Genomic DNA, 26,145 nt, shown 5'->3' with positions numbered 1-26,145 from the left:
GAAAAAAATTCTGTCACATGGCAGCACCTCGAAACATACGGAGAAAGTTTCAAACCTACCGCTTATTTCATAATGGAGATAAAAAAATAAAAACTTTCCGTGCTTCATACAACGCGTGCCCACCAGCAGGCTCGCTCCGGCCATTTCAGCTTGAAACGAGCCCCACTCTACGGGTTGATTCACTTGGCCTCCGCCTAAAGGCAGGGCTCAAATGTCAAATCGAAACTCGTAAGAACTGAACTATAGAAGGTGTTGGTTGAACATTGCCGAGAGTGAAGAGAGATTTTGCTTTCATCTGTAGCCAAATGTCACAGCGGAAAGATTGGAGTAACATAAAATTCTGAGTTAGAGCTAGATAAAAAATGAGAACATTACTTTCGATTATTATTATTATTATTATTATTATTATTATTATTATTATTATTATTATTATTATTATTATTATTATTAGCTGGTATGATTTTCATGTAAATTTATTTGAAACAACTTTTGTTTGATAGAAATCGAGAAGCACCCAATGAGTATCCAGATTTTCATGCAACCCTTACACCTCAAGATTTGGAGAAGATATCTGCCCTTGATTGGGTTACCTTCTACGACACACATTATCCTGAAGCAATATGGCAAGCAAATGCAATGATACGCCAGTTCATAGCTCTAGGAAAAGTGGAAGCAGCTCGAAAAGCATTCAATAAAATTCCTATTGATGCTATTGATATAATCATTCGTCAGTATTTGCCAGCAAACGCTGAGGAACATTCAGATGAGATGTCTGCTATTCAGTACCTTCCTCAACGAGTTTCCAACTCCATCAGGGAATATCTATGCCATAGGGCATACTTGGTAAGAATTTCTGTAATTCATTGTATTAATCTCTTAAATGTACTATAAGAAAATTAAAACATTTTCTGTTGCATTTTGGTCCAAATGTATATTCAGTAAAATTTGATTTGGATTGTAACTGAAGGGATGCGATTTAAATTGTTCTTCTCAGAGCTATATACTTATGAGGGTGGCAGTTAAGCACATTTCTAGAAAACAAGCAGCATGTTAACTGGAAGTTATACTCTTGTGTCTATGTTCTACGATATCTCTGCATATTATAAAATAAAGTCTGTGGTTGGAGTCTATGTGTGTTCGTGCAGGGTAATCTTAAGAATTCCAAATAGATTTTGATGTGGTTTTCAGCATTGAAGAGAGCATTGAGGTTTAGATGTATTGAATATTAATCTGTGACAGTAGAGAGCTGAGCAGTGGCAATTTCAGTGAGGAGTTCAAAGTAAGAAAAAGCTCTGTTGATCATCACAAGACATCACTGAGCAAACCTAAACAGACTCACGTTACTGCAACTTAACTGAGGATCGTCTTCAGTCAAAACAGCGTTACCACTGTGTGAAATGTCACTAATTTTGTGTTTTGTTTGATATCACCAGTTGCATTTAATGCTTTTATCAAACTTGTTCTTCACTGAAATGGCTATATTGCTGCCCCTGTTCACACTATCCCAGCTTGCCCACTTTTCACTATCTCCAAACATCAACATATTTCTGAACCAATATACCTTTAGTATATCCCCAGCAATCATCAGTTCCAGCTGCTTTTCTTATTTTCAACTTATGTATTTTATTGTAAATGTCTTTATCGTAGGCAAACGTCAATACTATACTTTGTTAGTATTAGGGCCGTTTTCCCCAAATGAGTTTAAACTAGGTTTATTTTAATCTGGTTTAAGTCTGAGTTTAAACTAACATTCATTTTCCCCATATTGGTTTAAACTTTGTATCAAGTTTAAACCTGGCTCAGAGTTAAACCTTCTATATTGTTGGTTTAAACTGCTGTTTATATTCAACTTTCTTGACATTTTATTAACGTATCTGTGATTTTCCTAATAGAAGGGTTAGTTTTGACTACCAGTACTGCAGCACTTTAATGAAAAACGTACTAAAATTATAACCTAGTATTAGCATTAGAAAAATGGGAGAATTTATTGAAGTCTTTGGTTAAATAGGAAATAATTTTGATGTGCAAGAGAGGTTAAGAAGCCGCGTTCCAACAAAAGTTTACAATCTTGGAAAATCGGATGTAACGGAGTTCTTTGATGGATTTATAATTCATAAGCGAACAGCAAGGATTGTCTAGTATCGAAGAAGGATTCATTTAAAACGTCAACTGCACGAAATAATGCTATTTCGCTAGAAGCAATGATTCTGGTTGCTTTAAGATATGATGCAGCAGGCATTTTTTCATTAACAACGGGGACCACAGACCTTAAATTGCAGTCTCCTTATAATATTATATACTGTAAAATACTGTTCGTGGTATGAATATTGTAATGCGAAGCATAAAAATATTCCTACTTAAGTCGTGTAATACGTCCGCTCTTCATGCGGTACCTGGTGGCTGTGGTCGCTAAAGCGCGAAGTCAGCATCGTCCGAATCCGTGACAAGGCGGTTCGAATCTAATTTGTCGAAAGTATTTTTACCATCAGAATGTTGACCGGCACGGTAGGAGAGGCGGTGGTATGCAATTTCTAATCGCTAGATTATATATTTATAGGATCAGAAAAACAATAAAGTATTTCACGCTTGCTAGTAAACTTGTAATAGAATAGATTATAGTTAAGAATGTTTCATCGTATCTATTGCCACCATACCAGCAATAGAAATATTAATGCTATAGGGAGAAGAGTATTATGCATACAGTACGACATATCGCGAACTTGGTTATGTTATAAACGAATATGGAATCAAGTAATACATCTCCAAATTATACATCCTCAGTGGTCTGTCTGCTGGATCCAAGGTTTGTGAGATTGATCCCGGCCGAGGGCGATGGATTTTGATAGGAGATAGATCCCGAGCATGCTTGGAATTTTACTTGAAATTCACATAAATGTTGATTTTCTGAGGAAAGGAATACCGTAGGCCTATTGCTGAAAGACCAGGATTTTAATATTTCAACGTTCCCGTGTGTTCCGTAAGACAATACAGACATCAAAAGACACGTATTAGGCCCACGGTACTTGTTTATGGTAAAACATGACAGAGAAAAATAAGAAATAAAAGTGCGTTCCAATAAACTGTAGACAGCAATAGGTAGAATTATATGATACAACACTTCGCACAAATGTAAACAATTTATTTATCAGTAAAGCTAATATCCCGCCGAATTTGTTCTTTATTCACTACGTACGATAGCATTAATTCGCCACAAACAGCTGATATTATTACAAAAATGTCGGTCATTGAATTACTTGGCTCTGATTGGCCAATTCCAATCGACCATGCCTTCGACTATTCCTTCAGTGCAGCCAACGTTAGCGCCAACGACAGCTCGCCCGTTTAAACTAAACGAGTATCAGAAATTGGTGGAGAAAATGGACGCAACTTTAAACTAGGTACTAAAGTTAAACGGGTTTAATTTATACCAGGTTTAACTCGATTTGGAGAAAATGGCCCTTAATCATTTCTTCTACCTGGACATGATCCTTTTAACCAACAATCTTTGCATACTGCTGATTGAATACTTTTGTATTCTGTTAATCCTCACATATTCATTAATGATTCCTGGAATGTCTTTCTTGGAACCTGTTTCTTACTTAAAAGTACCTATACATACCCATGCCTGCCATCTTTTACGGTTTTTCCGTAAAATTTACAGAAATTGCAGCATTTTATGGTTTTACAGATGGACGGTGTCATCGTAAGACTTCATGGACAAAAATTTGAAACGTTAACGTTTGATAATCACTCCACTTCCGTACAATAGATTCTTTGCATGGGTCGAAGACAAGTCCATGACAGTCGATGACTCATTCTTTGACATGATTGGTGTTCTTAACCGTGTGATATTTGTGTCATTATTGGAATTGAATTTAAAGCCGGGAGAACAGTTCTTCCATGTGAATCTTAGGTGTTGACAGGCTCTGCTTCACAAATTCTTTGTTCTGCTCCGTTCGCTTGTTGTGATAATAATAACAATAATAATAATCGTATGGCCTCAGCTACCGTTTGCAGACATTTCGATTTGACGCCATCTGGCTGTCTGCTCGTCAATTTCGACGTTCCGTTTTACTGTAGGTCCGCTAGATGGCAGACAGAGTAAACCGGATCTCTCTTGGGCGTCTATGGCTGAGATTTAATTAATTTTGTCGGGTAAATACCAAATGTATCACCAGAGATCTTTTACATGCCGACATCGTATGACATGGAGTGTCGAATGGACTTTTTCCCGCCCTTCAAAAATCCAACTACCTCTGCCGTGTTTGAACCCGCTATCTTGGGATCCGGAGGCCGACACTCTACCACGGACCTACAAAGGTAGCTTGTTGTGATTTAACCCATATTGTTTGACCACGTGAGTGTTGTTCTTTGTTCACGAAGTTGGTGTTCGTTCAATGTTTTGGCCTTTTAAGGTTATGATATATTTTAATGAAGTGTTCGAGTTTTTGTGTTAAAACTTTGTGCTTCGCAGTTTCCTGTATTCGTTGTCTAATTACAATTGTTCCAGTGACTGTGTAAGTATTATAAAGAAAAAGAACTACATTCGTTCCACGTGTGTGAACATTTTTTTACCATGTGCATATTCCTTGTTCGCAAGGTTGGCGTTGTATTCATTTAATGGTTTAAGACTCGGTGTGCTTTGACATGTTTTAATGAACTGTGTGACTGCCTCGAGTGTTTATAATTTCATGTGACGTTCAGTGGTCCAGGTTCCTTTCGATGTTTGTTTGTTCTCGGATATTTTCATACACTATATTCCTATTGTACATTATCATGAATAAAACCAATAAGAAACAGTACTTCCAGACATTTAAATGATCATATTCTGTTGATTTTCCGTGCATACTAAAATGAAGAAAGGGAGAAAAATTTGCCTTTTGTACGGTATGTGGGTGAAATATTAATATTTCATATGGTGGAAAAACTATTTAAGTGATGATGAGTTAGTTATTGGCATTCAGACTTCTAACATAGTGACCGGGCAAGTTGGCTGTGTGGTTAGGAACGTGCAGCTGTGAGCTCGCATCCGGGAGATAGTGGGTTCAAACCCCACTGTCGACAGCCCTGAAAATGTTTTTCTGTGGTTTCCTATTTTCACACCAGGCCAACGCTGGGGCTGTACCTTAATTAAGGCCACAGCCTATCATGTTATGCAAGGAAGATAATGAAAGTACAGGTGAGATGGTGAATGAGCTTGAGGCAGTTCACAGCTCTTCAGGTAGATGACACTTTGGCTGCAAATCACGATACTGCAAGTGATTCCAGTTGGGCACAAATATCAAGAATTCATGGAGCCAATGGACTTCTTAAGTATAACCGAATTTCTAGAGTAATGCTGTCTATTCTCACCATACCTCATAGCAATGCAGAATGTGAACCTGATTTCAGCCTTGTGAAGATAAATGGAACAGAGTTCGGATCATCCATGTCCAATGAATCTCTGTAATCTATTTCTGTTTTGAAGACCAGTTGCTCTGGTCTGTGTTACAACAAAACATTTTCTCAAGACTTTTTGCAGGAAGCTAAAAATGCCACAACTATGACTTTAAAGTCAAACTAGCGTGTGATTTGCAGTGTGTATTATTGATTGAAATAAATGACCATTGACCACGTGAGTGTTGTTCTTTGTTCACGAAGTTGGTGTTCGTTCAAGGTTTTAAGGTTATGATATATTTTAATGAAGTGTTCGAGTTTTTGTGTTAAAACTTTGTGCTTCGCAGTTTCCTGTATTCGTTGTCTAATTACATTTGTTCCAGTGACTGTGTAAGTATTATAAAAAGTATGCCTGTCTGGCCATATTTATTACATGTAGTGTGTATTATGTTATTTCTTGGCTGTGTTACGTTAAACAAGTTTTATTGTGTAAAGCCATTTTCAATTATTGCATATCTGCTTAATTTATCAAGGAAGTCATGTTATGTATACTCCAAACTAATATTCACCATGCCTGCTGCTGTTTAACGTGGATTTCTTCTTGACTGTTATGTTCATCTACAAATCATTGGCCTCTGTTGTAAGTAGATATGATTTCATTGAAGTATCCTGTTTAAAGCATGAATTATTGTATTTTGTAGCCCAGAAGTATTATGATTTCAGTCAAGCTGAGTACTACCAATATAAATGTTCCGTTATTGGACATTATAAATTTTCCAGCTAACTCATTCCTAGTTGTCAGCGTTTAGCCCCAGTGTACTAAGTTGGATTCATCAGTTGATAAATAGCACACCGACCAAGACACATGGCTAGTGCATACCGTGGAGGCCACTGCGTAGGCTACTTGAAGCCACCGGCAGTGCCAGTGCACTATGAGAGACTGTCTCATTACCAAAAATTGATGCCTGTCTGGCCATTAGATGATATAGATATTGATTCCCATAGGAAACCTGAAATATTTGTCCTGAATGACTAAATTTATAATGATAATATAATAATTTATAATACCAATATACTGTAGTTGGTTATTGGACATTATAAATTTTCCAGCTAACTCATTTCTGGTTGCCAGCGTTTTGCTTCATTGTGCTAAGTTGGGCTCATCAGTTGGTAAATATCACACCCACTAAGACGCATGGCTAGTGCATACCATGGATGCCACTGCGTAGGCTCCTTGGAGCCATCGGCAGTGCCAGTGCACTATGAGAGACTGTCTCATTACCAAAAATTAATGCCTGCTTGGCCATGGATTTCTCTTAGCACACTGAGGCGAAACGCTGGCAACCACGAATGAGTTAGCTGGAAAAAATTGTGATGTGCAATAACGGACCATTTATATTGGTATTATAAATTTACTATTTACTGATTCGGGACAAATATTTCAGGTTTCCTGTGGGAATCAACTTCTATATTATCAAGATGGGGTGCGTCAAAAATCGTTAGATTTTTTGTCGTGAGTGAGTTTTAGTGCTAGCCCTTTTCAAAAGTTGGCAGCATGCATACCCTTCCATTTTTCAATGAAATCCATATGACTGCCAATAATGCTTGCCATCATGGTATCCTTGGATGACTTCTTCACTAGATTCAATTTCGTGTACCCAAACAAGTATTGAAGTATGGATGGAAGATGTCTTATGCCTTAACCCAGGCAACTTAAGTGCACTACATATGGATACTAAATCTTAAGCCCTTTTACATTCTTTGCCATTTATGATGCTGTGTCAATTTCAAATTTACAGTCTGTTCCCACTTGACTTCACCATTCCGTGACAGTTGCATAGTATTGTTGAAAACAATTGCAATAGTAGAAAGGTTTACTGATTCAAGCACTTCAGAATCTAGTAAAAATATATCACCAGGTTGGTCAACAAAAAATTTGCCAACATCATTGACATATCTCCCACCAGCATATGTACCATCATCCAGACTCTCAGATCTTATTTTTCCCTGCCCATTCTTATCATTTACAGTAAATTTTCATTCCAAGAGAGTAAATAGTTTTTCCTCAGCACTGATGTGGTTGAGTTAGGCTGCATCATGTATTTCTCCATGAAATATTTGTTGCTCACTTTCTTAGAGGAACATTGCCAGATATTATTACCATATGTCACAGACATCTTTAGAAAAAGGTGACAAATTGCAAGATGGTGAAGTTGTAGGTACTTCTAACAAAAGTTGTCATCTGCTTAGTTGAGATATCGACAAATTGTTCTATTGTATTGAAACACATTCTCTTTAAATATTTTATATGTTCAAATTTATATAATTTTCCACCTAAATATGACCACAGTATGATGTTAAAACACAAATATACACTATTAGGATGGCCAAGACTAGAAAAATGGCCTGGATATGCATTTATGTCTCATAAATTACGTAGCAATGCAATCAGAAATGTTCAGTCGGTGTTTAACTTACCACTGTAGCTCTAATATAAATTAAGAAAAAAATATTATGTCATACATGTCTAAACCCTGCTTATCCTACTTTTTTAATTTAAGAAGTTGAGCTCTGTATGCTTTTTACTTCCTTATTTTTTTAACAGTTTCATTTTTCAAAATCTCTTTAAATTAATCAAAAAGTTTGTTAATATTTTCTGCATCTGCTCAGTCTTTCAGCAGAACCGATGTTTTTATCAACGTATTTGCTCGCATATAACTCACACTTTTTGACAAAAATTAAGCGTGAACATTTTCGGTGCATGACATTCGTGAGGATTTGTGTGCGAAAGATTGTATTCCCGAAGAAAAAAAATTTGCATTAGGTTATTGAAACAAGACAACTGACGTACTTACCCTATTCATTGTCACTGCCTTCAGTCTCATAGCTATTCCCGCGTGCATCATTCTGGTCTCCATCCCATCCTGACTTCCGTCCCACGTATTTGTGATGCCCTTCTTCAAGAAACTCTTCACAATATCGTCTGTCGGCACCATAACCCATGCCCTCCTAACCCAATCACGAGTTCAGCTGACGGCCTTTTTATTTTGCCTGCTAGCGTCAGCTCATGCTCCCCTCTGCCATTCTTTTGGCGTACAATTTACGTATGTTCTTGAAGGGCTTGTTGACGGAAATATTTAAGGGCTGTAGACAGTGTGTGAATCCACCAGGAATTACGAGATCAGTTTTCATTTCCTGAAGGTGGTTCTTCGTGTCTTCGGTAACTGCCCCATTGCTGGGCGTCGAAGCAGTGACCCTGGCCGTGCTCCCCACACCGTACGGACCCAGTCTTGGACAAGAGCTGAATCCATCCATCCTTTCTCTTGAACCCGTACATGAATGCCTTTAAGAAACTTTGCTTTAGGCACCTGTTTTTCTTTTGAAAATAACGTACAGTGGCAATTTTCTTCCATCTGCAATTATTGCGAGCATGATAGTGCAACGCTGTTTTTCACACCCAGTTGTACATACAAGCACACTAGATTCTCCCTTCTTGTTGATGGTGGTGTTGCATGGCATGTCAAATTTTATTGGGGTTGGATCTGCATTGTCAATTTGAGATAAGAGGTAATTGTTTTTCTTCCGCATTGCTATCACATGGCGATAAAAATCTATGATTTTGTCGCTGAAATCGCTTGGCATTCTCTGACAGAGAGATGTTTGTCTTTGCAGATACAATCCCTTTCGCGTCATGAATCTACGGATCCAACCCTGGCTCACTTTCAGATCCGAACAGCTGATTCCTCCTTTAATTCGCTAGTTTGCATGCTTTGAAATGTAGCATCTCGTGCGAGATACTAAAGCCATCATTTTGCATCTCTGTAACATAATGAAGCAACCAGTCTTCCAGCTCAAGAAACTTACCAGTTTTCAGCCCTCTGAATGCCTTCCATGTTCGGCTGGTGGTTTCTAGCACAGCTTTCTGTTTACGCCAGTAGCGAACATTAAACTCAATCGCACTGAATTCTCGACCGGCAGTTCTGTTAGTATGTTCCTCAGCATATTTTATCTTTGAGTTTAAACCCAGCCATATAACTTCCATGTTTCTCCATAACTTAAAGATAGACCTACACAAGAAAACTTAACTGAGAAACAACAATGAAACGTGAAGACAGAATACTGGTACTTGTCGACAATACAACTGATGGAGGATACCTAGTACCGCGATCACTTGACTGCCTGGTCAGGTAAACACTCCCGGTTCATGTGATCAGCTCGCCGGACAGGTAGTGATAAGTATATTGACAAAGACGGAAGAGTGAGAGGGATGGCTGAGTGTGACTGACTGAGTGGCTAGGAATGCGGCCTTGGGGCAGGGGTTTGCGAGTTAGATATTTTTGTTACAACAGCTAGCCTCAACCGTTCTGCAGGTAGAAAGAAATGCAGCTTCTTCTTGTACTGTCACGTACAAAGTACCGTAACAGCAATTGGTACAGTCCCGATATTTAATGTAGGCATGTCCATGGAATGCCCAAACTTTATTTTGTGTATGTACCGTATGTCTTTATGACGTCAGAAATTAATGTGAGTTATGTGCAGGGATTTTTTCGCCTGTAATTTCAAAGGTTAAAAATGGGGCGCGAGATTTAAACGGTGGCGAGTTAAATGCGAGCAAATACGGTATTCAATGTTAATTAACACGATCTAGTGACATTCTGTACCGGCAATTCTTTTCCAACACAGCCATTGTTTACATCTTCCTCCTCCTCCCCATCATTGACAACAGGAAGGCCACCAGATTTTTCTACTGAATTTTTAAAAAGAAAACATGCTTTAGAACATAAACAACTTAGTTATTCTTGCATTAAAAAATAAATCAAATTGTACTCTGTAACAGAACTTACCTTCAGTGAATCCCTACAGAACTTGCTCTTTTAGTTTCTTTTAGATCATCATAACATTCTAGCGTGTCATCAGAGTCACGTATTCCTCAAGCTGAGTAAGAATACTCTGTATCCTTTTGAGGCAGCAGTTCAGAATCAGAACTTCCTGGAAAACCTCCGGGCTCAAAGCACTTCGTAATCATTGATGGCCAAACTTCCTGCCACAATTTTATCCACCATACAGCATCCCTGGCAGTTTTTTCTTTGTTTTAACCAAATCTTACACAAGGGAAACTTCATCCATGTGAGTCACAGATCGAAGAATACGCTTCCTAAAACCTCAAGTTGTTTAAAGACCTGGGTATTACCTTGGTCCATAGGCTGTAACAGGCCCCTATGATGGCAGAAACTGAAGTTTCACATTCTTCAGTTGCAGATGAATGATGTAACAAGGAGATATTGTCCAATAAAAGAATGAATTTTCTGTTTGGCTGTCCATTTTCCCGACAAAATATATCGTGAACTATTCTTTAAGCATGATTTCCTTCATTCAAGCTTTCTTATTCGCACTCCCAGTTCATTCCAGGTGCCTGGTACATTGTTAATCAGCTTCAAGCTCCGTCTAGGAGCTTCCTCAACAATTCACTGGTGCTTTTGTTTTGTTTTGTTTTGCGCTGTAATTATATCTTGCTGACATTATTGACGGCCATCTCGTACTATGCCTTCTTTTGTCACAATAGCATAATTTACATTTTAGCATAACTTTAATTAGAAAATCTGTTAGCTGAAGCTGTGATGAATGTTCATTATATACAGTGATATGTAAGGCAATGGAGAAAGTATGTGTAATTGAGAACTGCATCAAAAACTCAAGTAGTTTTCGGTAGCTGAAAATAAGTGATACACCATTAGAGGGCTTCAGTGGCTGAGATTAGATAAGTGTTCACTTTGTAGGCACAACCTTACTATGCTACCCCACTGTAGTGAGTTATTCCTCATTTTAATTTATTCTTGATAATTTGCTTTTCTCATTTCATTGTCAGATGTTAATAAGTGCATTGTGTGTGTTTCCAGTTTTTGTGAATATATTTTCAACGTTATTGTAATTTGTCACCTTTTCGTAGTATTTACTTTTTATGTCAGCCATGTACCACAGCCATATTACATCAACTGTTCTTGCTGTAGTAGAGCTCTGGCAACACAGGTATAACATTGGTTCTATGGTTTGTGAACTGTCAGTTCAGAAAAGCTGTTCAGAGCATAGTTGTACTTACAGTGTGTAAACTTGTTTTATAAAATTGTTTGCATTATTTTTACTTTACAAAGGATGCTCAAGAAGGCTTCTCAGACTGGTTTCAACATTTCCATCATGCCAAACCTATACCTCCTGTGCTACCTGCAGGAGAAGTTACCTTCACAGAACGCGTTGCATATGACCATAGAAAAGCTCAATACAAGACTGACTGGGAACGTTGGAAAATGGCAATGCAGCATCAAACCAAAACTGTTAAAGCTCAACTCTTCAATGTTCTCATGTTCCCTGCGGGAGGTTGGCTAGTAGATGGTCAAGTTACAGATGAAGAGATACCTACTCCTGATGAAGAAGAAAATCAACGTCGCAGGCTCCAGATGGAAAATTTACGAAAACTCTGTATTCCCCAGGTAGGAAGATCGTGTCTTTGTTGCATGTTCTTTTAGATATGAAGTACAGAGCGACAGTGCTGTCCTTCATGAACTTTCCCTGTTTATTAATACAGGAGATTGATATCTTGTTGTTGTTGTTGTTGTTGTTGACTGAACACTTTATTTTATTTTACACTCAAATTTATAATTGAGACGTTCTGTCCACTGAATTGAGGATGGAGGAACTATCAAAATGTAGCATAAACATTGAGGGCATTCAGTTTCTATGTGTCAGATAGTCTGCTGAACTATGCCACAATCATATTCTGAAGATTGTACTTTGCCCAACTCATGTAGAAGATCACCACATCTTGCATGATTGGTCATTACTCTGTTCAGAGTTGTACATGATCTTCAAGGAAGCTCAAATCCAGGGGCTTCTTCATATCCAGAAAGTCATTAAAAGCAGGAGTTCTTTCTGCTTTCCATTCTTTCATCCATTTTGGTGTGATGCAGAAGTTCTCCCTTTCCAGTTACTGAGCTATTGCAGTAGGTTTTTTCAATTTGAACCTTCTGCTTCCTGTGGCAGCAGATACTGGAAGATTGGTGTCGTTATTTATCATCATTGTATATATGCAAACTGGTTTCACCATTTCCATAGTGCCAAACCTATTCCTCCTGTGCTACCTGCAGAAGAATTTGCCTTCACAGAATACATTGCATATAACCATAGAAAAGCTCAGTTCATGTGGTAGCCATCTGTCAGTGAAGAATAGGTGGGGCTCTCTGGCTGAGAAAAGGCAGCCTTTATGTGTGTGTGTGGATCTAATAGTCCCAGAGATAAATGACATGGTGTTGTTCAACTGGGCATCTATGTTCCTTACGTATGGGCTGTTTACCCAAATAAGGTGCACCATATTCCGCTACCGAGTACACTGGGCTTTAAGAAGAGCACCGAATATTGTCTGCAGAGGCTCCACACGTAGTATCTCAGATTTTGAGTGATATTCCTGGTTTTAAGTTTGTCAGCTAGATGTTTCAAATGCTCTTTATAGGATAGAGTTTTGTCTAGGGTTATTCCCAGATACTTCGATGTCTGGTTGTTACGGAATGGTGTGCCATTAAAGTATACGCTCAAGCTGTTGTTTGCAAGTAGATTGTTCGGAGGAAAGTAAGTTGTCTCTGTTTAGAAGAAGATATAATTTGCCAAGAAGAGATGATTATGATGGTGATGCTTGTTGTTTAAAGGGGCCCAACATCTAGGTCATCGGCCCTTCAGCCAAGAAGAGAGGAGTCTTCTGTTAGTTCCATTGACTTGTGCCTGATAGCTTAGAGGCCTTTTTTTGTGAAATTAAATAGTTTATTTCAATGTTAAAACTGACACTATTTCAATAGACATTAGCCAGAGCTAAAATCTTTGTGCTGTGACACAACAGCCTGAAGTATCACGGACAACAGCTATATTTCCTTCTGTTCTCCACTTCTTATCTCAAACCATCCAGACCTAGTTGCTTGTTCTTGGATACAGCTCTTAGTGTCTTGGTATAGTTGTTTTACTTGTGCCATAACTTCATCTGCCACTCCCTTCATAAATAATACATCCTGAATGTAATCCCCGCCAGTGGGTGGGGGCGTTAGAATAACACCCACAGTATCTCCTGCCTGTTGTAAAAGGCAATTTAAAGGGGCTCCGTGGGCTCTTAACTTGAGAGCAGAGGTTGGCAAGCATGGGGCCTTAAGCTGAGTTCTGGCATTGCTTCCACTTGCTCGTGCCAGGCTCCTCGTTTTCATCTGTCCCATTTGACCTCCCTTCGTTAAACCACCACCACCACCATCATCCTGAATGTAATGACAAAGAATGTGATGTGTCTTCTGCATGTCAAGAAAGACTATTATTACAGGCGTATTTCTCTCCCAGCAGCATCCTAATAGCAAATATATGACTATACTAGCAAGATACCCGTGCTTCGATACGGTATTATACTGAAATTTATAATTGAATGCTTAACATTTTATATATAATCTGCCAAAATTCGCGATCTGACAACAAAGTTCCTCCCATTTTTCAATCTTTCTTTCCATCAATCGATTTCTTACTTTCCGGGCTAGCTCCACGTATTCCCTAAATCTTTGCCATCTTTTCGTATAAGCATTTTTAATATGGATAAAATCCTTCAGGAGATCTGTCATGGTGTCGTCTTGGGTTCCTTGGCGGTACTGAACCCGCGGCCAGACTGCATTCGTAGTCATTACCCGGCCAGGACCCATTTCCAGCGCGGTAAGCTCATTTGGAAGACGGTCCAGAACATTATTATTATTACTATTATTATTATTATTATTATTATTATTATTATTATTATTATTATTATTCTTTCGAATGGGCCACCAGAGGACCACGTGCCAATTTCAATTCCTTCTTCTTTGTTCTTTCATTTTCTTTCAGTACGCTTTCATCTGTTCACTATGTTTCTTCTTTCTGTCTTCAGACCACTTTGAACCAGTCTTTTTTACTTTCCTACCTTGGAATCCTTCTATTTTCAATACTTTTTCCCGAAAGCCTTCTCTATTATTTATTTCTTCTGTTATATTGTTTTTTTCTAAACCCTTTCTTACTTCATTGACCCAGCTTGTCGTTGATTTCTTACCCCACAAATATCTGAAAATCTTACTGGTTAATCTACTATCTTGCATTCGATATAAATGTCCAAAAAACATAAGTCTCCTTTTCCTCATTACATCTGATATATTTTCTATTTTTTTATATATTTCAGCATTACTTCATAATTTCCAACCTTCTGCTGTGTTTTGTGGGCCTAATATTTTCCTCATGATTCGCCTTTCTAGTATTTCTAGTTTACCTAAATTATAGTTTAATGCCAGACATTCGCTTGCATACAGGCATTTCTGGCTTCACTACTGTGTTGTAATGCCTTATTTTTGCATTTTTGGATAGGCATCTTTTATTGTAGATATCTTTGGTGACACCATAAGCTCTCTCCATTTTATGTACCCTCTCCTCTACTGCAGATTTTTCTAAACCATTTTCTTGGGTTATTTCCCCTAGATATTTGAATTTTTTTACCCTCTCTATTTGGCCAGTATCTGTTTTCAGAAATTTTGGTGCATCCCAAATATTTGTTAAAAATGTTGTTTTTTCTGCAGAAATTCTTAAGCCAGTTCTGCTGTCGATTCTTTCCAAGACATTTACTTGGGTTATAGCAGATGTCACATTTTCAGAAAGTATTGCAAAGTTATCTGCAAATGCAAGGCAATTTATTTCGATCCTTTTGTTTCCTCTTCCTAACCTTATCGGTGAAATGTTGAGTTCAAGAAGTTTTTCATTCCAAATTCTCACTATTTTCTCTAGGACACAATTAAAAAGAATTGGGGATAGTCCGTCGCCTTGTCGTACACCAGTTTTTATTTTGAAAGGCTGTGATATCACTCCCAGAAATTTCACTTTAGAGACTGTGTCTGTAAGTGTTTCACGGATTAGATTTGCCAGTTTAGACTTTATGCCAAATTCTCGAATTATTTTATATATAGTTTCTCTGTCAACAGAATCAAAAGCCTTTTTGAAATCTACAAACATGACTACAATGTCCTTTGAATTAAGTAACCTGTGGCGAATTATTGACTTAAGATTAAATATTTGTTCTGAGCATGATCTTCCTTTCCTATTATTATTATTATTATTATTGTTATTATTATTATTATTGTTATTGTTATTATTATTGTTATTATTATTATTATTATTATTATTATTATTATTATTATTATTATTATTATTATTATTATTATTATTATTATGGACCCCGCAGTAAGATGCAAGACCACTACTTGACAGTAAATTACATTGCTGCAATTGTCATTGCTGATAATGTGACAGGCACAATTATTGTCATGCGTAGGCAAGTGCGCGGGATTTCTGGTGATACGAATGATATAATTCCGTGCATTATTGACCTTATTATAGAGGTGAACAATTGCACGGTCAATATCATTCCTACAAGTAACAACTCTCATTATTATTCCGTATTGAAGATGACGTTAGGCATAGATATTAAGGATAATTTAATAAAAAAACCACCTATTCAATTCTTTCCACGTTTAATGTGGTTATTATCTACATGATTTTATGTAGACTTATTTAGGTCAGGTACATGTTTCACCCATTATTTTGGGCATCTTCAGCCTGTAAACAACCTTTAGGTCAAGGTTTGGGACCTTTTTAACCAATATAAACATACCAATACAGTATATACACTATATACAATATATACATTATATACAACATATACAAACATTAATGAATTCTTAAGATGGGTAACATAAGTTAATACAGGTAAGTTTTTTGGTCCTAATCTATCTAAAATGAAAAAATGTCCAAAACTGAAATGGATCTTCTTTTTGGTAAAAAGGATTACATATCGGGGTTTATGTGACCCCTATATCATATTATGTTCTTGGCGTACCGTGTCTGTTGACAGGATGTGTCGTCAGCAATAAGTGGAGATTTGAACTGATTGTTGCTTGTAGGTTGGTCAAGATTGAAAATATAAATTTAAATTAAATGTGTTTTAAGTTGGCAGTTCTATTCTGGTTAACTTAAAATGTTCAAAAATAAAATGAAATGGATCTTCTTTTTTATCATAAGTCTTGAGAAAGGGTGATATTAAAACTGGGGCTTATTTGACCCATGATTTTCATTTTCATGTTCTTGACGTAACTAATATTTAAAAGTGTTGTCATGCACAAGTGGAGATTTAAAAAACCGATTGTTGTAGGTAGACTGGTCAAGAACGTTGTGAATGAAACTGTTAGCGTCTTGACTTTGGGTCTCATGTAACGTCAAGGAATTGACAAGAGTACAATATTAAGCTGTTTCATAGTTTTAGGCTGCTGCTTAATTGAGAAGGAACATCCTAGACACTTGATACAGTCTTGTATGAATATTGTTCCCGTTGATGTGTTGCTTGGTCTTTGGGAGGGATCTTAAGAATATCTGTAATGAAGTAGAAAAGTAATATTGAATTAAAAATTTAGAGCACGCGTTGTGATAAAATGTATTAAATTAACACCTCTTAACTGTAAAATGACTTACTTGTTCAATTAATACTAGATGGACCTGTCTGTTCCGGCAGCGCCTGTCTTATCAACATTTCTACTCCTGGTGTTGTACTGGTGCGGTAATGGAGGGGCGGGGCAAGGAGGGAGAGTGGGGGTAGGCTGGTCTATGGGCGTGTGTGCTGTTGCTGGAGGGGAGTTTCTAGAAGTGATATGGGCGGGTTTAACTTTTGGTATGGTGGATGAAGCATTTGAGTGTGGAGATTTAAATAATTGAGGGATGTTGTTTTGATCTGAATTCACAATATTAATTAATCTAGGTGTTAATTCGTACAAAGGATTTTTAATTTCATTGACATCGTTGAGATTTTAATTTTTATTGTAGGTTTGGTCTAAAAAGATGTGTAGATTTTCCAGTTCATTCATTAATTTCCCTTTACCTATGCTTCTGATGATGGTAAGATCTTTCTCTATGGATGTAAAGTGATGGCCCGTTTCTCGGACAGACTGGCCGGAGCTTTAACACGAGATATCTGGAACATTATAACACTCAAAAACACAATAAGTACTCAGCGATGAGCCAACATATGAGAGAAATGGGCCATCACTTTACATCCATAGAGAAAGATCTTACCATCATCAGAAGCATAGGTAAAGGGAAATTAATGAATGAACTGGAAAATCTACACATCTTTTTAGACCAAACCTACAATAAAAATTAAAATCTCAACGATGTCAATGAAATTAAAAATCCTTTGTGCGAATTAACACCTAGATTAATTAATATTGTGAATTCAGATCAAAACAACATCCCTCAATTATTTAGATCTCCACACTCAAATGCTTCATCCACCATGCCAAAAGTTAAACCCGCCCATATCGCTTCTAGAAACTCCCCTCCAGCAACAGCACACACGCCCATAGACCAGCCTACCTCCACTCTCCCTCCTTGCCCCGCCCCTCCATTACCGCACCAGTACAACACCAGGAGTAGAAATGTTGATAAGACAGGCGCTGCCGGAACAGACAGGTCCATCTAGTATTAATTGAACAAGTAAGTCATTTTACAGTTAAGAGGTGTTAATTTAATACATTTTATCACAACGCGTGCTCTAAATTTTTAATTCAATATTACTTTTCTACTTCATTACAGATATTCTTAAGATCCCTCCCAAAGACCAAGCAACACATCAACGGGAACAATATTCATACAAGACTGTATCAAGTGTCTAGGATGTTCCTTCTCAATTAAGCAGCAGCCTAAAACTATGAAACAGCTTAATATTGTACTCTTGTCAATTCCTTGACGTTACATGAGACCCAAAGTCAAGACGCTAACAGTTTCATTCACAACGTTCTTGACCAGTCTACCTACAACAATCGGTTTTTTAAATCTCCACTTGTGCATGACAACACTTTTAAATATCGTCCCTTGATAGCCAAAAGGGCCAACGTTACATTTTGTTAATTTTTCAGGAGAAGCAAAAAACGTTTCAGGAAATGTTGATTTATCTTCAGGTAAATAATGATAGTTCATGTAAAGCGTGCAACTTTCCTGTTTATGTTGATACTATTTTTTTCTGTTATTATTGGTTATAACTGAAATAGATGTAAAATACATGTTAAAACTGCGACGTTCGCCCTTTTACCAGTAAGCCTCCATATTGGAATTAATACCTTGGCCCCTTTGTAGGTAACTTTATCTGACATTGGCCCTTTTGGCAGCAAATATTTGGATGTCAATTTTGCGGTGCTGAACCCCAGTCTCAAGTAATTATCATTGAAAGAAGTAGAACTGCACACAAATTAAATGGAAATTGGGTAATCAAATCACATCAGTGTGTTTATAGTATTTAATCATTTTAAAATTACCTTACAGCCATAAAATTAAACTACACATAACAAATGATCAAACATGTTAGCATCGCTCTAATACTATGGGGTAATAAAAAAACAAAAGTTCGGGATGTTCTAGTTAGAAATTTAAACTACATTACTTGAAATAAAACCGAAATACTCAAGTACTTATTAAATGAAGTAGAATTCCAACTCAGACATCCTCTTCATTTGTTTCTAACAGTGTGTCTGGTACATTAGGCATGGGCTTCAGACTGAGGTGTTCATCATGGTAACAAGGAGAAATAACACCTGATGTGCACAAGTTATGCAAATCCTTGTATTTGGCTGAAGATACTGGAAGTTGTTATTGTTAGTATAAAGAAATCGAGGTTTTACTAGAGCAGCTCAGGGTGATCTCTTAGATTTTTGCTAGATTTCAGTTTCTATACTGTCATTAAGTTGCAGTGAGCATTTTAATAATACCTTACATGAGTCCTTAGAAAATACAACCTTTCTTGCATTCCTCAATATTACCTTAGTCCCATCTGGCCTCATCATGGAAATATAGCCAACAAATTCTTTCCAGCAATAGAAATCGTATGTCAGCACTTTTACCTCATATGGAGCAGGCTGTGTTCGGGCAGTACGAATACTTGTGGACCACTCACTGGGAGCCCATATCGTTTTCCTTCCGTAGTTAGATTCACTTGTGGAATGCATTGAATCGGCAGGCATGAAGGAATGCCCTGGCATTAGGCATATTAGACAACAAAAAATCATGTTGCTGTTCAAGGGAACCCAGCTGCCAATATGATTCGAAAATCAGTTTCCTATCATTCTCTGTGAATAAGTGACAGCTAACAGATTTAGTGCACTTTCGTCCAAAGCATGAGTTTTTACCTAAACTCCTCTTATTTTTCTGAAAACCTTTTGAATTTGTGTACTCCCTTCCCTCCCTTCTAGCTATTTTATTGTTCAATTTTGCAGAAAATGGCGTTTGTTTTCGCTTTCCTGTTTTCCCTACGCACTCACTATCACTAACAATATTTATGCACCCTTGAGCATTACCACTGTGGGCATAATTTTGTATACTGCCCTGTATTCCTACAATAATTACAGCTGAAGAAATTTCCCGAGTGTTGTTGATTGAAGACTGTTTAAAGGTCGAGTTCAAGGTTACCATACAATCTGCTTCTGTTGCAAACTCACTGATTGTTTGAATGTCATTATTACTAGACACGAAATGGTCCAGTTCACGATCACTTATATTTGCACTCATTTCCACAGGCTCAAAACTAATGTCACTAATGCTAAATTGATCATTTTGTGGACCTGTAGTTGCACGTTCTCCAATTCGTTCATTATAAGCTTCCTTGAACTGTTCAAATTCAGATAGATTTGAACTTATTTCATCAGGATCAACAAGATCAACAATTTCAATATTTACCAATGGCTGATTTTGTGATTCTGGAGACGTACTCTCTTTAATGCAGAAATTAATGGCTCCTTCAAATGTTTGTCATGAGAGTTGAACAATACGACGAGAGAGGATGGTTGCCCAGTTGTACTTCCTCTTAGAACAATAATCACCATCACCACCAATACGACGAGACCATGCTGACATAGTGGTACAGTTCGTAGTCACTGAAAAAAGATGATTTATTTACAGCCCGCACAAGGTTTAAAATCACTATTTCGAAATTTTCTGTTATTTTAAAATCAAGTAAACGACTTTGCAAACTTCGTATAATTGCAAACTTCGTATAAACTTATTCGTAATTATGAAATAAATATTTATTTATTTATTTATTTATTTATTTATTTAATACATGTGCCACCAACAGAGACACGCTCCAATTATAGGTGGCTTTTACAAATTATTTGAACAAATAACATAGAAATACCAAAAAGAAGAAAATGTGAAAACGCTATGTAAATGAGATGATAATGCTCTGTATGAAATGGATGAGACAATATATCGTATACAGAAGCCTGTTAATAAATCAAACAAAAAATTGTAACAAAATCATGTAAATATTATACATATAAACAAATCACTTCGACGAGAAAAATTCTTTTAATATATTTACATATGTGTCATATTCATAAGCAAAGTCAAGATCTATATGATACTTATTAACTAAGTTATTGTATGTTTCACACATATTGATAAACGGAGAGTTCTTAAAAAATACAGTTTTGGAGACTGGAGTAATAAACAATTGCCGAAATCTTAAATTTCCTTTTCTAACATTAAAACATAACTCGTGAAGTGAACTATTATCGTCAATTAATGCATTAACCATCTTATAGAGATAAATTTGTTGGGCTATTACACGCCTACTGGCTAGCGATACATATTTAAATTCATTCAACAAAAATTCATATGAAATATAATTTCTAAAGGGGAATATCTTATATTTTTTATAATAAATATATCTTAAAAAGCGTTTCTGCACCCTTTCAATTTGATTTTGGTAAGATTTATAACATGGAGACCAAATTATACATGAATACTCAAGTTTTGATCGGACAATACTATTGAATAATAAGGTGAGTGCATACGTGTTAGAAAAATCTCTTGAATTTCTAATTATAAAACCCAATTTCTTATAGGAATCATTAACCATTGTATTAATATGCTCTTTGAAAGATAAATTTCTTGTAACAATTACCCCTAAGTCATTAACAGAGTGGACAACTTTAAGTTCTTCATTATTAATTTTATATTTATAATTCAATGTATTTTTCTTATTTGAAATCTGAAGGAAACAGCATTTATTTATATTAAGTTGCAAACAGTTTTCAATACTCCATGCGTATAAGTAATCCAAATCATATTGCAATTTCAACATATCATCAACATTTTTTATCTCTTTATAAAGTTTGACATCATCAGCATATAATAAACAGTGAGAAAACCTAATTCTAGTGGGCAAATCATTAATATATAAAATAAAGAATAAAGGGCCAAGGTTAGACCCTTGTGGTACACCAGAAGTAACATTGTATGTGAAAGACTCATGTTGATGATAGTAAACATATTGTTTCCGTGCACTAAGATAAGATGCAAGCAGTTTTAACCAAGGAGGGGTCAGACCAAAGCATGACAATTTTTTCATTAAAATGCCGTGATCTAATTTGTCGAAGGCTTTGGAAAAATCCGTGTATATTACGTCGACCTGTCCTTGATTATTCAAAATGGTATACGCATATTGTATAAATTTTAATAAATTAGTTGTAGTTGATCTACCTGGCATAAAACCATGCTGATTGATATGTATACCGACCCTCACATGATTAAATAATACAATAGAACAATAGAAAGCCAATCTCTTGAAGTGTGTCTAAGCCTAAACATTATTTACAAAGTATAATCTAACTTCACTCTGTAATTAACTGTACACAGTAACATCTAAAACGTACAATAATGAAAATATTAATATAACATAACCTCACAAGATTCTTACATGGCTTGACCTAGAAGCAAGGCACAATGTAAGTTACATACTTTGATATAAAATAAATGTTTATCACCTTACCTCCAAATGTTCTTATGGATGACTTATTTGTAGACTGATGTGAGATGGAATTATTTCTCCTCTGACTGTTACTATTCGACACAAATACGACAGTCCACGAGATATCTCAGTATGAGATTGTGTTATAGGGAGATGATGTTAACATGAATATTACAAAGAAAACACTGTAAACTGTACCTCTAGCTGACTCTGAAGCATAATACGGGTACATACGTAATGATACATTGTAAATTACATTATCTGTAATTGTAACAAAGCTCCAACTAAGGATATAATGTACTCAATTTTCGTTCGTAAAACAGGCTATATGTATTGTAAAGATAGGACGTTGGCCCTTATGACAGTAACGTCTGGAGAACGTTCGCCCTTGGCTCATACTTTGATTTTGTATTTTTCGGCTTATTATGGGACTAAAACGTCTGCCCCTTTGCCAGAATGTGCATTTCACATCGCTAAATACGAATATATCAATAACTCAATTTCGCAAAAAATGTAACGTTGGCCCTTTTGGCTATCAAGGGACGATATTAGTTACGTCAAGAACATGAAAATGAAAATCATGGGTCAAATAAGCCCCAGTTTTAGTATCACCCTTTCTCAAGACTTATGATAAAAAAGAAGATCCATTTCATTTTATTTTTGAACATTTTAAGTTAACCAGAATAGAACTGCCAACTTAAAACACATTTAATTTAAATTTATATTTTCAATACTGACCAACCTACAAGCAACAATCAGTTCAAATCTCCACTTATTGCTGACGACACATCCTGTCAACAGACACGGTACGTCAAGAACATAATATGATATAGGGGTCACATAAACCCCGACATGTAATCCTTTTTACCAAAAAGAAGATCCATTTTAGTTTTGGACATTTTTCATATTAGATAGATTAGGACCAAAAAACCTGTATTAACTTACGTTACCCATCTTAAGAATTAATTAATGTTTGTATATGTTGTATATAATGTATATATTGTATATAGTGTATATACTGGATTGGTATGTTTATATTGGTTAAAAAGGTCCCAAACCTTGACCTAAAGGTTGTTTACAGGCTGAAGATGCCCAAAATAATGGGTGAAACATGTACCTGACCTAAATAACTCTACATAAAATCATGTAGATAATAACCACATTAAACGTGGAAAGTATTGAATAGGTGGTTTTTTATTAAATTATCCTTGATATCTATGCCCAATATCATTCCTATCGTTTATTTATTTATATGCCAGGAGAAGCTACTGTAATCTAACTTTAAGTTCTCCAAAGGAAAAGATGGCTCTTGAAAACAAAACCAGGAAAGATTAAAAATGATCTGTTTATGATCAGGATCAAGTACATTATGAACAGTAATATCAATTGGTCTCAACTCTTTTTCACCTCATCACCGTTAAGTTGACCCCCCCTCCCATAAAAAAGAAGGCGCGTTTCTTTATGTTTAAAGGAGATTTCAAATACCAATGTTCTCGTCTCTTACCTTCCGGTTTGAGACATAAGTATCCCCATAAAAATAATTAACTTTTTTTTTCACTTCCTTTCACACTCCCTTAAGTGGATTTTTCGGAAAAATACTTGTTTTTTATTAGTAAAGGATCTTCTAAATACCGATTATCACGACTATAACATCTTCAGTTTTTGAGATTTGTGTCCTCATAAAAGGAATTCAACTCCTTTCCACCCCGGCCCCCCCAACATCCAAATACCAGTTTTCACGTCTGTAATAACTTAAATTTTTATTAGATGCAAATATCCTCATACACTTAATTAAATTAATTTTTCAATTCTTTCACCGCCACCCCCCCCCCCCCCCTCCTCCATTGGATTTTCCGAAATCAAAGGAATACATGTTTCTTTACTTTTAAAGCAGATTCCAAATACCAATTTTCACGTTTGCAACATCTTCAGTTTTTGAGATATCAGTATCCTAATAAAAAGAATTCACCCTATTTTCAGTCATTTTTACCCCCCCCCCCCCCACTCAAGTGGCTTTTCCGAAAACAAAGGAATACATGTTTCTTTATTCTTAATAGAAATAAAAATACCATTTTCATTTCTGTAACATGTTAAGTTTTTGAGATATACTGTATACATGCTCATTTAAAAACTTCACCCCCTTTTTAGTTCCCCTTAAGTGGAGTTTCGGAAAACAAATCACCTACGTTTCTTTACTTTTACAGGAGATTCCAAATACCAATTTTTACGTCTATAGCCTTTTATTTTTCTGAGATATACTGTAGATATAGTCTTTCTAAAAGTTCACCTCATTTGTCACTCCTGTTTAACCCCCATTAATTGGATTTTCCAGAAACAAAAACAAAACAAAAAATATGTGTTTCTTTATTTTTAAAGGAGATTCCAAATACAGATCTTCAGGTCTGCAATATCTTCATTTTCTGAGATATAAGTATCCTCATTAAAGGCATTCAACCCCTTTTCACCCCTCCTAGTGGAATTTTCCGGAAACAAAAAAGGTGTTCCTTTATTTTTAAAGGAGATTCTAAATACCAATTTTTACATCTGTAAACTTTTAAAGTTTTGAGATATAGATACACTCATTTTAACAATTTCTAAAACTTCACTCCATTTGTCACTCCTGTTTAACCCCATTAATTGGATTTTCCAAAAACAAAAAATACGTGTTCTTTTATTTTTAAAGGAGATTCCAAATACCAATTTTCAGGTCTGTAATATCTTCAGTTTCTGAGATATAAGTATCCTCATTAAAGGACTTCAACCCATTTTTTTAAATCCTTTTTCACCCCCTCGTAGTGGGATTTTCCGAAACCAAAGAAATACATGTTTCTTTATTTTTTAAAGGAGATTCTAAACACCAATTTTTACATCTGTAAACTTCTAAAATTTTGAGATAGATACTCATTTTGAAAATTAACCCCCGTTTTCACCCTCTTAGCGAAGGAATATCCAAAAATCCTCCCTTTGCGAGCACCTACATTGTAATATAAATGTATCTTCAAAATTTCATTTCTTTGTGTCCAGTAGTTTTGGCTCAGTGATGATGAATCAGTCAGTCAGTCAGTCAGTCAGTCAGTCAGGACATGTTCTTTTATATATATAGATTGATATTTCACTATTTAGTTTGTACAGTATTCTAGTAATAATAATAATAATAACTTAAATGTTTCCACCTTTTCAATACAATATATTCACAAAATTACAAAATTATACGGTACTAGTTTCGACCCATCTAGGGGTCATCATCAGCCGTATTGGAGCAAAGATCATTTGTGGCGAAATCCTAAATTCATAACCATCAGTATTCTAGTGCCAAACAGATTATTTACGAGAACCCTCGTCAGCTCCTCCATCCCCCGTCAGCCCCTCCCCCCAATGTTTATACCTTAGCTTATCATATACTTCAGTTTGTTTTCCAATTATTTGATTGTATTGTAATTTGTACATATTTCTTTTGTTAGGTTGTTGTACTGCTTGTGTCCTTGATGCAAAGTATGGGAGAACATGACCAATGCCTGCAGCTTGCAGACATTGTAGTATCTGAACGATACAAGTTGTACAAGGTGAGACACTTCTTTTTGTGTAATGTTATAATCAATTTTATGCCCTTTATCTACATCTCAAATAGCATAACAGTAATAGTGAATGAAACCTATGTTCATGAGATCTGAAGTTGAATAAAATTACTAACGTCATCTCAGCAACCTTATGCATGCATGTGGGATGCACTAAAGTTGACAGTGTTGCTTGTTAATATATTACAGGTAGATTTATCATAATTATATGGAGGTGGTTTCATATATCTTGGCCAAGTACTCTTCTCTCCCTCAAAGTGTCAACACTGGTAATATACATATATACATACATACATTATCATTACAGACCGTTATGCCTAT

The 26,145-nt window shown here is 36.2% G+C and overlaps 1 protein-coding gene across 2 annotated transcripts in view; it reads left to right on the top strand.

The window, feature by feature from the left end:
* Positions 1 to 26,145, top strand: part of Nup107 (nuclear pore complex protein Nup107) — a 262,527-nt gene that overhangs the window by 186,001 nt on the left and 50,381 nt on the right. For both annotated transcript variants that reach the window (XM_067151227.2, XM_067151228.2), the window contains exons 12-14: positions 501 to 843; positions 11,526 to 11,861; positions 25,711 to 25,812. In XM_067151227.2, the coding sequence (XP_067007328.1) occupies positions 501 to 843; positions 11,526 to 11,861; positions 25,711 to 25,812 (781 nt within the window). The remainder of the gene's footprint in view (positions 1 to 500; positions 844 to 11,525; positions 11,862 to 25,710; positions 25,813 to 26,145) is intronic.

This window comes from Anabrus simplex, chromosome 7 (assembly GCF_040414725.1).
Source record: "Anabrus simplex isolate iqAnaSimp1 chromosome 7, ASM4041472v1, whole genome shotgun sequence".
NCBI classification, from domain to species: Eukaryota; Metazoa; Arthropoda; class Insecta; order Orthoptera; family Tettigoniidae; genus Anabrus; species Anabrus simplex.
Note: the sequence above shows the minus strand (reverse complement) of the source record. Positions and strands in the feature narration are given on the sequence as shown.